Source organism: Oryctolagus cuniculus, chromosome 10 (genome assembly GCF_964237555.1).
Source record: "Oryctolagus cuniculus chromosome 10, mOryCun1.1, whole genome shotgun sequence".
Lineage (NCBI taxonomy): Eukaryota > Metazoa > Chordata > Mammalia > Lagomorpha > Leporidae > Oryctolagus > Oryctolagus cuniculus.
In genome coordinates, this window is record NC_091441.1 from 29,854,698 (window position 1) to 29,867,253 (window position 12,556).

A 12,556-nucleotide genomic window follows, 5' to 3' on the forward strand; every position below is an offset into this window, starting at 1 on the left:
ATATACGCCTCGCTGTACCCATCAAGCAAAAAATGATTGTACATATACAACAGATAAAAAGAAGTCAAAGCAAATTAAAACTGCAATGAGATGCTTCTATACACCTGTTAGAATGGCAAAATCCAAATCACTGAGAACCCCAAATGCTGATAAGGATGGGGAGCAGTAGTTCTGATTCATTACTAGTGGGTTTGTGAAATGGGACAACCACTTGGAAGAGTTTGATGGTTTCTTAACAAAAGTTAACCATATTCTTAGGTTATGATCTAGCAGTTTTGCCCCTTGTATTTACCCAGATGAATCAAAACTAGATGAATCTGCACAAAAACCAACACATAAATGTTTATAGCATGTTTATTCATAATTGCTCAAACTTGAATCCATCACGATATCTATCAGAGGTGAATGGACAAACTCTGGTACATTCAGATGGTGGAATATTGAGTGCATGAATTATCAAGGCATGAACAGGCATGAAAATGGAAGAAGCAATTCTGAAAAGATTACATAAGCTGTCTGATTCCGACTCTAGAACATTCTGCAAGAAACAAAACTGAAGGACAGTTAAGATGACCAGTGATAGGGGTTATAGAAATGGGAGGGATTACTAGGTTGAGGACAAGGCATTTTTAGGGCAGTTCCTGTATGTGTTGTAGGTGGTAGATACATATTGTCATACGTTTGTCAAAACCAGTAAAACACACAACACCAATAATGAGCCCTAATGTAAGCTGTGGACTTTTTGGGTGATAATGGTATGTCGATGCTGGATTATTGATTGTAGCAAATGTACATTGTGATATGAGGGTGTTCCTGTGGATAGGGTAGGGGGAAGGGAAGGGTAGATGAAAGCTCTTTGAGCTTACTATTCAATTTTTCTTTGAACCTAAAACCACTTTAACATCTATTTGTTTAAAAAAAAGTTTTTAGAACAGATCCAAAAGCTGTTGGAAATATTTGCAAATGACTGACAAGTCGGAAGAACTGACTTCTAAATTTAAAATTTTGTAGACAGAAAAGGAAAAAAAAAATACAGTAGTTAATAGAAAAATGGAAACAAGAACATGAGTGTACTATATACAACAAAAAAAGCATTGCTCCCTTTAAACCCGTCAGATTGGCTGATGTCAGCGTGTAGTGACATGATGTGAAGAAACACCAGCTCATAAACTCTTGGTGAGACTGAACATTTTGAGAGGACTCTCTGGTACTGAGTAAAATTTCCTTTTTATTGAACAATTCCTTTATGAAAAATATGTCCTGTAAATATATATGAACCTGTATGCAAGAATATATTTACAAAGATTTCTGTAGCTGTTTTAGCTGCAGTAGCAGACAGTTGATTGAAAGTAGCTGAAACAGGACAATTATCACGTCTAACAACTGAGTGCTTCTAGTGGGCCAGACTTGAGTAGTTGCATTTGCCTCAAAGTTCATATTAACTAACAAGCTTAATTTTGTAATTTTATAATGAGCCTGCCTTTCTGTAATCTGTAAATTAATTTTTGTCACATTTGCCTGGACTCCTGTTAGTCTAAGTGATTCTGCTGGTCCCTTTTGATAAGTATTGAATGGAGAAGTAAGTCTTTAATAGATATGAGTAATTGGACAGTTTCTTCCATTTCTGGTAGTGACTTTTGTTTACTTACATCTGCTTCAGGAAACAGCAGTGAATTTTTCTTCATTGTTCTAAATATATTTTGACCTTTCTTGTACCTGTTGTGACTTGCCAACAGATTTTTCAGAGTGAGGGACAAAAAAAGAACATAACTCAATTGTGTTATGGAAGACTTTTGTCTTCTAAAAAAATAATCCTCATCTGTTCTCTCTCTCGGATTCACCTGCTTATCCAGGAGCTGCTGTTTCACCTTTCGCCTGCTATTTTCCGCCCTGGTTATCGTGGTGTGTGGTGAGAGGGAGCGCAGCTTAGGCTCACCTCTTACTCTGCATCTGTGCCTGGGGGTACCTTTAAAGCTTTGGGTCATCCTCTTTTAGATAACTTCCCCTAAATGTGTAGTGAATGAGGACCAGAAACAAAATGTATCTCATGTTTGTAATTATGATTATTTAACATTTTGTGAAAACTGTCTTTTAAATATAGTTGCATAGAATTGAGCCAAGTAGTCTATCGGTGTTTGTTTTTTCCTCTTTTTCCGTTGTGTGTGTTTGTTCATCTTCCTAGTTTGTGTATTTCTCCCCCTCCCTCACCTCACCTTATTTTCTTGATTAGATTTAACCTATATAAGGAGAGATCAATTTTATAGGAAAATAAAATTCTCAACAAATCACTTGGATAGAAGAAACAGAATGTCTTGGAGTAAATGCTAGGAAATTATTGACTGATTATGCTGGTACTATACTCTTTAAACCGTTCCAGAGCATAAAGACATTAAGCTTCCAGATTGTTCGGACCTTGTTCACAGAGTCTTACACACAGTACTCATGTAAATCTGCGGACTAGTGTTGCTTGATACTAGCCATGAACAAAAATCTTAAGTAATGTTTTTTTCTTCTTAGTCTTAAGGCCAGTATCATGCTTACTGAGAAAATACTTGAAATGTTGTCTTTCAGCCAGAAGGAACCATCACCACCACTTTTATCAACATGTGACAAACCCCAAAATGATTCACAAATTAAGTCATGTAACATTTGTTTTTAATGAATTGAGTTGCAAAACTGATGACCAAATACAAGCATCCATCCGTGAAAGGACTAATATCCTTAATCCTAAAAGAGCCTTTACAAGTCAGTAAGGACAGTGTGATCAACAGCACAATACAGAAATGAGCAGAACAGACTCATCACAGAAGGAAGCAAAATGTCATTTTTAAGAGAAATGCAAATTAAGACACAACACCTCTTACCAAGGGCATCCCTCTCCATTTGTGTTGTTACTGAGTGGTAATTCTGCCAGATATCTATCAGAATTACAAAATGCACAAATCTGATCTCACAGTTTCCCTGATAAGACTGTCCTTCAGTGTGATTGGAAGTATGCAAAATGTGCAAGATGAATTGTTCCCATCTTGGGTTTTGAAGCAGTAGATTGAAATAGCCTGACTGACCATCAATATGGGTTCATAGTATGATGCCACACAGCTGGCTGATAGGTGTAGATGGTGAATAGGAAACACAGCAACATGAGCGATCTCTGATAGAGGCACATTACAAGTATGTGTGCTTACGGTGTTTCTGGAGCATACATAAGCACTTCCAACGTTAGATGGCTTTGGAAAGAGGAGCTGGGTGGCTAGAAGCCAGACTGTTTATAATCTTTTGTACCTTTTATGTATAGGAGCTCTCCAAATTAAAGCAGCAGTATGTTTTGAATTCTTGGCATTTAAGTTGTGTATTATTGGTGATAATTACAACCAGTATAACCAGTTGTATTAAGTAATATAGAAGTTCTAGAAATACTTGAGCATTAAAGAATTGAATCCTTTTGTTTTAGGCTCTCCAGCAGAACTGTCTCCTACTACTCTTTCCCCTGTTAATCACAGCTTGGGTAAGTTGCAAATAGCTTTTCCCCTGCCATTCATACACTGTATCACCTGCATAAAACTATTTTCTAAGCAAGAAAGGAGTACCAAGGAATAATCAGGTAATCATGCAAATGGTTTAAATTAGTGCTTTTAATTTTTTAAAAATGAATCTATTTGAGAGACAGAGAAAGAAAGCTGCAGTTGGCTGTTTGACTATCTTAATGCTTATAATGGCTGGAGCTTGGCCAAATCAAAATTGAGATCTAGGAACTGAAGCCAAGTCTCCCACATGGTGGCAGGGACCCAGTTACCTAAGCCATCATTGCTGTCTCACAGGGTCCCCATTAATAGGAAGCCAGAGCAGGAACCCCAGCTGTAATTATACCCAGACACTGTGATGTGGGACATGGCCATCTTAACCAACGGCTTAACTGCTAGGCCACACACCTGTCCCTACATTAGTGCTTTTTTAAAATAGAGATTACTGGGGGCCAGTGTTGTGGCATGGCGGATCAAGCTGCCATCTGCTATGTTGGCATCCCATATGCGTGCTGGTTCATGTCCCAGCTGCTCTGCTTCCAGTCCAGTTACCTTCTGATGGCCTGGGAAAAGCCAATGGAAGATGGCCCAAGTGTTTGGGCTCTTGCACCCCTGTGGGAGACTTGGATGAAGCTCCTGGCTTCTGCATGGTTCAAACCTGCCTGGTACAACCACTTGGGGAATGAACCAGCAGGTGGTATACCTCGCTCTAACTCTGACTTACAAATAAATTAATAAATATTTTAAAAGACAAAATAGATATTATTGTGTCTCAGTATCACTAAAGTCTCTATTGGTACATATGAATGTAATAAATGATCTTTATATTCATTGAAATTATACTTTATTCATCAAAAATTTTATAGCCTATTATATGTATCTATGGGTTTGTTTTACAGTATATCTTATCAGTTACTACTATAAGAGGTATATATAAATATATGTATATACATATAAAATATGTATGTGTTTTAGAGCTGTATACACATATATGTGTGTATATACTTATGCGTTCCTGTGATTTATTTTACGTGCTCTTTTATATTTATAGTTTCCCTTCAGTTTCTAGCCATTCAAAGTTCTTCAAAGTTGTCAGGGTTTTTTTTCTTCCATAATATTATTATTTATGATACACTTAGTCAAGAGTGCCAAGGTTCAGCACATGTGCTCCCACTTTTCTGATGAAATGAGTACTCTTGAGCCCTTGTTCTATTGATACTTGCATACTCTTTGTGTTTTAGTACTTTTTGGTTCTAATTTGGTAACTCACTGAGAGTCTCATGTTAAAATAGAGAACTGTCAAAAAATATCTCACGTTTTTTGTCTTCCTTTAAGACAATGTTTTTTCTTGTGACTTCCAACTCATTAATCTTTGCTCCAGCTTTATTCTAGTAGATTTACCTTTATTATGCTTTTTAGAAATGCGCTAAGTACAACAAGTTGCAGAGTTGGGCTCTGGTAGTTTTGTATTTGAGTAAGAACTAAGCTGAAACTACTGGTAAAACGAATAATCCAACATAATGTGACGTTGTGAGATGAGGGAGATTTGAAAATTGGAAAATCTGGTAGGAGCTGTGGAAACGGATACACATGTTACTTCGGTCTCTTAGGTGTTGCCAGTGTGTGCTGGCACAGGGCATGTGAGATGATGAGATTCCATCTCTTTATGACTTGAATTGTTCACATACTTTTTTTTATGCTTCATTTCTCCTAGATTTGCAGCCAGTTACTTATTCAGAACCGGCCTTTTGGTGTTCAATAGCATATTATGAATTGAACCAGAGGGTTGGAGAGACCTTCCATGCCTCACAGCCTTCCCTCACAGTAGATGGCTTTACAGATCCATCAAACTCAGAGAGGTTCTGCTTAGGGTTACTGTCCAATGTGAACCGAAACGCCACAGTAGAAATGACAAGAAGACATATAGGTATGTTTTATGTTCCTTGTGCAAAGAACTTACGTATAAGAACCCAGTCCTCTGGCAGTTCAGCTGCTGTCATGGTTAAGTACACAGGCTTTCTTTGATTCTTCAATCTGCAAACTCTTGCCTTCAAATTATTATTTGGCACCCTTGACACTGAAAAGTTCTTCAGTAATGTGTGTTACAATAACATAAGTTTGTTAAGTTTTTGCCATCATAAAATGAGTGTGTTCAGATAGTAGGGTTAATTGTTATAAATCATGAGGTCCTCTTCCTCAGTTTGTTTATATCCCCTGTTGTATTTTTTTCTTCCTTCTGTGAGCTCATATATTAAATGATTTTAAAAATCTTAGGCTGAATATTTAAAGCAAGAGCTATCATTTAATATAATTCAGGGGGGTCTCAAAGTGTGGTCTCGGATCTGGTAATCCCAGAAACACTTGCAAGTTTCTGAGGTCAGAACTATTACGATGGTACCATTTTTACTCTCATTCTTTCATAAGTACACACTGGAGTATTTCAAAGGCTACATGGCATATGGATTTGCAAGATCTACCAAATGTAGATCTGATAGGAAAATCCAGCTATGTTCTGACAGACCTAAGAGATGTGCAAAAATGTGAAGCATTGTCACTCTTCTCACTATTTTTTTCTTTTGGATAATATGGTTGTTTTCTGTAAACATTAATGGTGATATGATTGATTTATTTTTAATTGAACTTGTGCGTGTTTTTAAGTCTGTTTTAATATCTGACGTCTAAGTTTCCATAAATGTGATCCATACAAACAGAAGCTCTTTGGAGTCCTCAATATTTTTTCTAGCAGTGAATCAAATAAGTTTGAAAGCCTTTAATAATTGAATGTCATTCTTATCTTCAAAGTAACTTAACCAAACTTTGCTTCTGTTTTCCTAGAATTAGCTCTCATCTCCCATGGGAAATACTGCTGATAGCCAGAGTGATTTTGGTCCTGCAAAATGATAGTGATTAGGAGATCTGTTAACTGTTTCCACGTGGAAGTTCTCAAATCTTGCTTGGTGTATAAATGTGGATAATCTCGTTAACGTACCCAGATGTGCTTGTAGCTCAGAAAGGCTTCTGAATATCTGTCTACTCCTACATTTACCAGAATAATTGTGGGGGTTTTCTGTGTATTTGTATTTTAATTGGGGTTCCGCATAAAAATTTAACAGAAACTTTATTCACTTCTCTCTATAAAATTTTGGGTTGCTGTATTTATCAGATCATTTTTTGTACTTCAGATTTCTAGTGTATTAAGTAGTTTTGATCAGAGAATACTGCCTGAAAAATCTTTTTTTTTTCAACTTAATCTTTTACTAATGGGCAAGCACCTGATTGTTTTACAAATATCCCATAATCTTAATAAGTTACCAGTTTCTGCATCTACCAAATCTGGCTTATTGGTTGTTTTACCTGTTTTCTTTTACTGCACAACAAAGATAATCCTCCTCCAGTGATTTGCTTCCTTAATGCCACCTGCAGAGTCCCTTCCCAACAGCACCTGGCTGGATTGAGTAACAGAGAAGGCGCACGTGTGCCAGGGCTGACTCTTAGGGACACTTCAGGATCTGCCTCCGACAGTTCTGTTTTACAAATTCTTATTTCTGATTTGTGTGTGTGTGTGTCTTTGATCTGTCAGATGCTGAACGAGCTGTTAGAACTGTCTGCTAGGATAAGTTTTCCCTTAACTAATTCCGTTTATGTTAAGAGAGATTTTGGTTGCCACCATGATACATAGTTTCAAAAAAGGTGAATGATGCTTAAACTCTTGAAATCTTTTTTATTACCTTCTTAATCTTAGTGGATCTTTAAGGAAAAACTATTTTAATGAAGATATCTTTGTCAAAGCATTAGCTAATTCCTTAAATTAACTGTTTCTTATTTTAAAATAATATATACTTTGTGTGAAAATATTTTACTATCCCTGTCCTTTTCTTGTTTAAATGCTTTTGATAAGCATATGTGCAGGGTTTTCAAGAAGGTCGTGGCAAATGTGTGCTATCAAAGGTATGCATGGATTTCAAAAAGGTTTTTGCACCGAAGTAAACTTATCTTTTAATTCCATTTTTTTCCATGAGGTTTTTGAAGTACCCTCATGTTGCTTTTAAAACTTAGTAAAATTATAGTTAAAAAAAAAACTATAAAAATATACAGTGGTATATTTCGACGTTAGACTTCAGAAAAGCATAGCTGTGAAATAGCTCACACCATTTTAGAATGTCTCCACGAAGACTCTTCTAAAGTCACACTGAAACAGTGTTATAAAACTAATCCCATATGTATTTTGTTTTAGGAAGAGGAGTGCGCTTATATTACATAGGTGGGGAAGTTTTTGCTGAGTGCCTAAGTGATAGTGCAATCTTTGTGCAGAGCCCCAATTGTAATCAGAGATACGGCTGGCACCCTGCAACAGTGTGTAAAATTCCACCAGGTATGATTCAACAATGTCAATAAACCTGTCACATCAATTCGCTTCGTTTTTCTAGTTGCTAATGTTAGGAATCAGGCAATGATTTGCATGCTTGTATTCTAAAACCTCTAGCTATTTTAAAATTACTTTCTAATAGTGATACTATTTTTTACACAGTTTCTTTTATTTTTTCCCCTCAATCATAGGCTGTAATCTCAAGATCTTCAACAACCAGGAATTTGCTGCTCTTCTGGCTCAGTCTGTTAATCAGGGGTTTGAAGCCGTCTATCAGCTAACTAGAATGTGCACCATAAGAATGAGTTTTGTGAAAGGCTGGGGAGCAGAATACCGGTATGAAATCCATGTTCAGTTTTTAAGTTTCCACTGTGTAATTCTTTTCTTATTCCATTGTTCGCATCTTTTGGAGTTCCCATGTGTCTGTTTTCATATTGGTAATAGAGTCAGCCGATCCTTATGTAAAATAATGAAAGAAAGGTGGAGGTCTGTAGAATCAAAATTGTTGCAAATTACTGTGCTGGCATTATAGGAAATCTGATTAACACGGACACACATTTTAACATAATGCAGGTTGCTGAATACCATAAAAGGAGTATATTGCAAGGCTATGTCAGCTCATGGAAAGAGAAGCATTGGCAGTTAGAACTTGAGGATGGCTGCCTGGGAAAGATGGCACACGGTCTCAGTCCAGGTTCTGTAAGATGCAGTGGTCACAGACAGGGTGGGTGAGATAGGAAATTATAATCCTGACAATTCAATAGCAGTTTGGTTTGGCAGAAAGCATATAGAGAAAAATAAGACTGGACAAGTAAGTTAAGGCCAAATACAATAGTCCTCTTTCATCTACAGTTTTCAGTTCCTGTGATCAGCCAAGTTCTGAAAATATTAAATGGAAAATTCCTGAAATAAGCTTTAAGTAAATTATTATATTCTTATAATTGTTCTATTTTTATGTCATTATTCATCTTTTACTATGCCTAATTTGTAAATGATAGGTACTAAGTATGTATGTATGGGTAAAACCTTAATAGTGTGTATAGGGTTCGGTGTTATCCATGGTTTTGGTCATCCACTGGATAAAACATATCCTCCAAAGAAAATGGGGGTTGCTCTTTGAGGTTCAGATCAGGGGACTGTTATTCAGGAGTAGAAGGGTACTTGTTGTGATGCCAGCCACTGTACTGTATATCCTGAGAAGAATGACGCTTTATGTTGTTAATCCTTTGTTTAAATGATTAAAATCGGTGCAGTTGCACTCTTTGTGATTTACAAATTGTTTGGAAATTTGTTTCGAAAATTTTGATAATTTGCCCCAGGACATATCGTAAGTGGTTGAGATGGGATTGGAAGACAGTTCTGCTTGACTCTTAACCTCTTCTCTAAGGAGAGGATTAACAGTTACATAATTGGGTCTCACAAAACTCAGTTTTAATTTGTCATCAATGTGTACAATATTATTGCCAAATTAGGTGATAGGTTGGATTCCACATCAAAGAGTGGGAAGAGTTCTCTCTTAGCACACTAAAGGATAGGACTTAAGACACTGTCTTTCGGCAACTTGTCCAAGTATTGCTTACTCTGTGCATGCCTGCTTAAGAAATACTCATATCATATAGTAGTTGTATTCCTGTTTTGTTTAGTTCCTTCAACATTTATTTGGTTTGATTTGGACTTGGTTACCTGTTTTTGAACAAGTTACGAAGCATCTGACTTTTGTCATTTATTTATTTGAAGGAGTTACAGAGAGAGAGAGATTTTCCCTGCATTGATTCACTCCCCAAGTGAGCACAGCTGCAGGGCTGAGTCAGGCCAAAGCCAGGAGCCTGCTGCTCCATCCTGGGCTCCCACTCTGGCAGGAGCCCGAGTGCTTGGGCCATTCTCTGCTGCTCTTCCTAGGTCATTAGCAGGAAGCTAGATGGGAAGTCGAGCAACCAGGGCACAAACCAGTGCCCACATGGTAAGCTAGTGTCACAGGCAGTGGCTCTGCTGTTATGCCTCAGTGTCAGCCTTGAGGCATCTGCCTTGTGAAATGGCCAGATTTGAAGTCTGCTGGTTGAACAGTTTTATAAAAACAAAGTATGTTAAACATTTATATCCTACAGTGAAGGCTTATCATTCTTATGCTGGGTTGTTTGGAGAATACCTAATTTTGTTACTTTACTGTAGTTCTTTTGTTTGATCATTATCCTTTTGATATGTAGTATCTGAATGCCTGTTTTCATTTGGAGTTGAATTGACCTAAATTGACAGTAAAACTAGATTGAGGTGGTACTATCTGATAATAGTTTTTTAGGTCAGACTTTGTTTTCTTCAAAACATCAAAATAATGCCGAGTACAGTAGGAATTTAATGGGGTTAGGGAGAGTGTGTGTCTATAGGTGGTCTGCTAAGAAGAGTTCTAATTGTGGAGAGAGATGCTGTCATCTTTCCTTCACATTCTTAATCAGAGATAAATTGAAATCTATGATTATAGAAGCAGCAATATAGAATAGGTTTTTGATGGGTGTTTGGAGTCAGGTACCTCTGGTTGTAGATAATCAAGCAGTTTCCTGTAATGTGTACAAATCGAACCTGTGTGCTTTACTGTGGGTGGGCACCAGGAGCTTTTGTCTTCGATGGTGCCGGAGTGGAGTTCCTCAGAGACCTAATGGTTACATTTCTACAATGATTTTTCAGTTTGTTGCCAGCTTAGTTGTTAGCATAACATTTAGGAAATACAGGGAACAGGGAATTTAGATGTCTGAAGAATTCCTATTTAATGTTTATTTTTATTTGAAAGGCAGAGGGAGATTTCCATCTACTGATTCACTCCCCAAATGTCCACAACAGCTAAGACTGGACTAAGTCAAAGCTGGGATCCAGGGACTCCGTCCTGGTCTCCTGCATGGATAGCAGGAGCCCAAGTACTTGGGCCATCATTTGTTGCCTCCCAGGTACATTATCAGGAAGTTGGATTGGAAGCCCTGTGGCAGGACTCTGTCCCAGGTACTCCAGGGATGCAGGCGTCCCAAGCGGCTGCTTAACTCACTGTGCCACAGTGCTCACCCCCAAAATTCATTAGAAGTACCTTGCTTGACTTTGAGGATCAACAGGGTTCAAAATAATGAGATTTCCAAAGTTAATTACTAATTAATTATTATTCCTATATTAGGGTGCTTGAGTTCAATTTCTGACTTTTGCTCCTAACTTCAGCTTCCTGCTAATGCAGACCCTGGGAGGCAGTAGTGGGAAGGCTCAGGTAATTGAGTGCCCACATGGGACACCTGGATTGCATTCCCAGCTCATGGCACCTTGGCACCACCTGGCCTTGGCAGAGCCCCAGCTGTAAATGAAAGAAAAAGAAACTAGATTTTAGTATATGCAGCCTTCTAATTTCTCAATTCTTAGCGTATATGCCTAAACCTATTCATGTTGCTTTAATTTATAATTATTTTCTTGTATTCATTTAAACAGAAGGCAGACAGTCACAAGTACTCCTTGCTGGATTGAACTTCATCTGAATGGACCTCTACAGTGGTTGGACAAAGTATTAACTCAGATGGGATCCCCGTCAGTGCGCTGCTCAAGCATGTCGTAAAGCTTCAGCACCAGCCAAGTCCATCGACAGACTCCGTGTAACAGCTCTTCTATCATAGTATTCGTGTATGGTCCCCGTGGACTGTTTACTGTCCAGAAATTCAAGAGAGAAAACAGCACTTGAGGTCTCATCAATTAAAGCACCTTGTGGAATCTGTTTCCTATATTTGAATATTAGATGGGAAAATTAGTGTCTAGAAATACCCTCCCATAAAGGAGGAAGAGAAGATTTTAAAGACTTAATGCTGTCTTGTTGGGCATAAAACTGCGTGTCCCAAAGGTTTATTAATAACAGTAGTAGTAATGTGTACAGGTAATGTATCATGATCCAGTATCACAGTATTGTGCTGTTTATACACATTTTTAATTTGCATAAATGAGGTGTGTGTGTGCTGCTTCTTGATCTAGGCAAGCCTTTATAAAGTTACAGTACCTAATCTGTTATTCCCATTTCTCCGTTATTTTTGTGTGTCTTTTTTAATATATAATATATATCAAGATTTTCAAATTATCATTTAGAAGCAGATTTTCCTTGTAGAAAAACTAATTTTTCTGCCTTTTACCAAAAATAAACTCTTGGGGGAAGAAAAGTGGATTAATTTTTGAAATCCTTGACCTTAATGTGTTCAGTGGGCTTAAATACTCATTCTTTTTGTGTTTGTTTACTGCTAAGTTTCATTATAAGGAAACCATACTGAAAATCTTTCCAAGCCTCTTATCTCCATTACCACTTTGTTCTTATACCAAAACAGTGTAGCATGACATCATTGCCAGTAGTACTGCACTGACAGAGCCAGCACCAGTTGATTCTGGAGTACAGTGTAAGTGTCTATGGATGAAGTCCCGTTGCCTTACAACCTAACTGCACCAGATAATAATTGACTTGTATAACTTAGTAGTTTATGGATTTTTCCCTTCATTTCATTAAAAAAATGCACAAGTAGCAGTATAATTATTTTCAGGGATATGCTAGAATTACTTCATCAGATTTATCCTAATTTTTAAAAAATTCTGATCATAAGTATAAATAGCCTTTTTGAAAAGGTGTTTTAAAGTAATCCAACACAGGCCTTCTGCCCTTTTGAGTAGT

General features: G+C 37.3%; 1 protein-coding gene across 15 annotated transcripts in view; it reads left to right on the plus strand.

Annotated features, from left to right (window-relative positions):
• SMAD2 (SMAD family member 2) overlaps positions 1 to 12,056 on the plus strand; it is a 93,497-nt gene extending 81,441 nt beyond the window's left edge. For all 15 annotated transcript variants that reach the window (XM_070050203.1, XM_051851976.2, XM_051851973.2 and 12 more), the window contains 5 exons: positions 3,452 to 3,505; positions 5,236 to 5,448; positions 7,756 to 7,893; positions 8,079 to 8,223; positions 11,344 to 12,056. In XM_070050203.1, coding sequence (XP_069906304.1) covers positions 3,452 to 3,505; positions 5,236 to 5,448; positions 7,756 to 7,893; positions 8,079 to 8,223; positions 11,344 to 11,467 — 674 coding nt within the window. In that variant the 3' untranslated portion in view covers positions 11,468 to 12,056. The remainder of the gene's footprint in view (positions 1 to 3,451; positions 3,506 to 5,235; positions 5,449 to 7,755; positions 7,894 to 8,078; positions 8,224 to 11,343) is intronic.
• Positions 12,057 to 12,556: the final 500 nt, after the last annotated feature.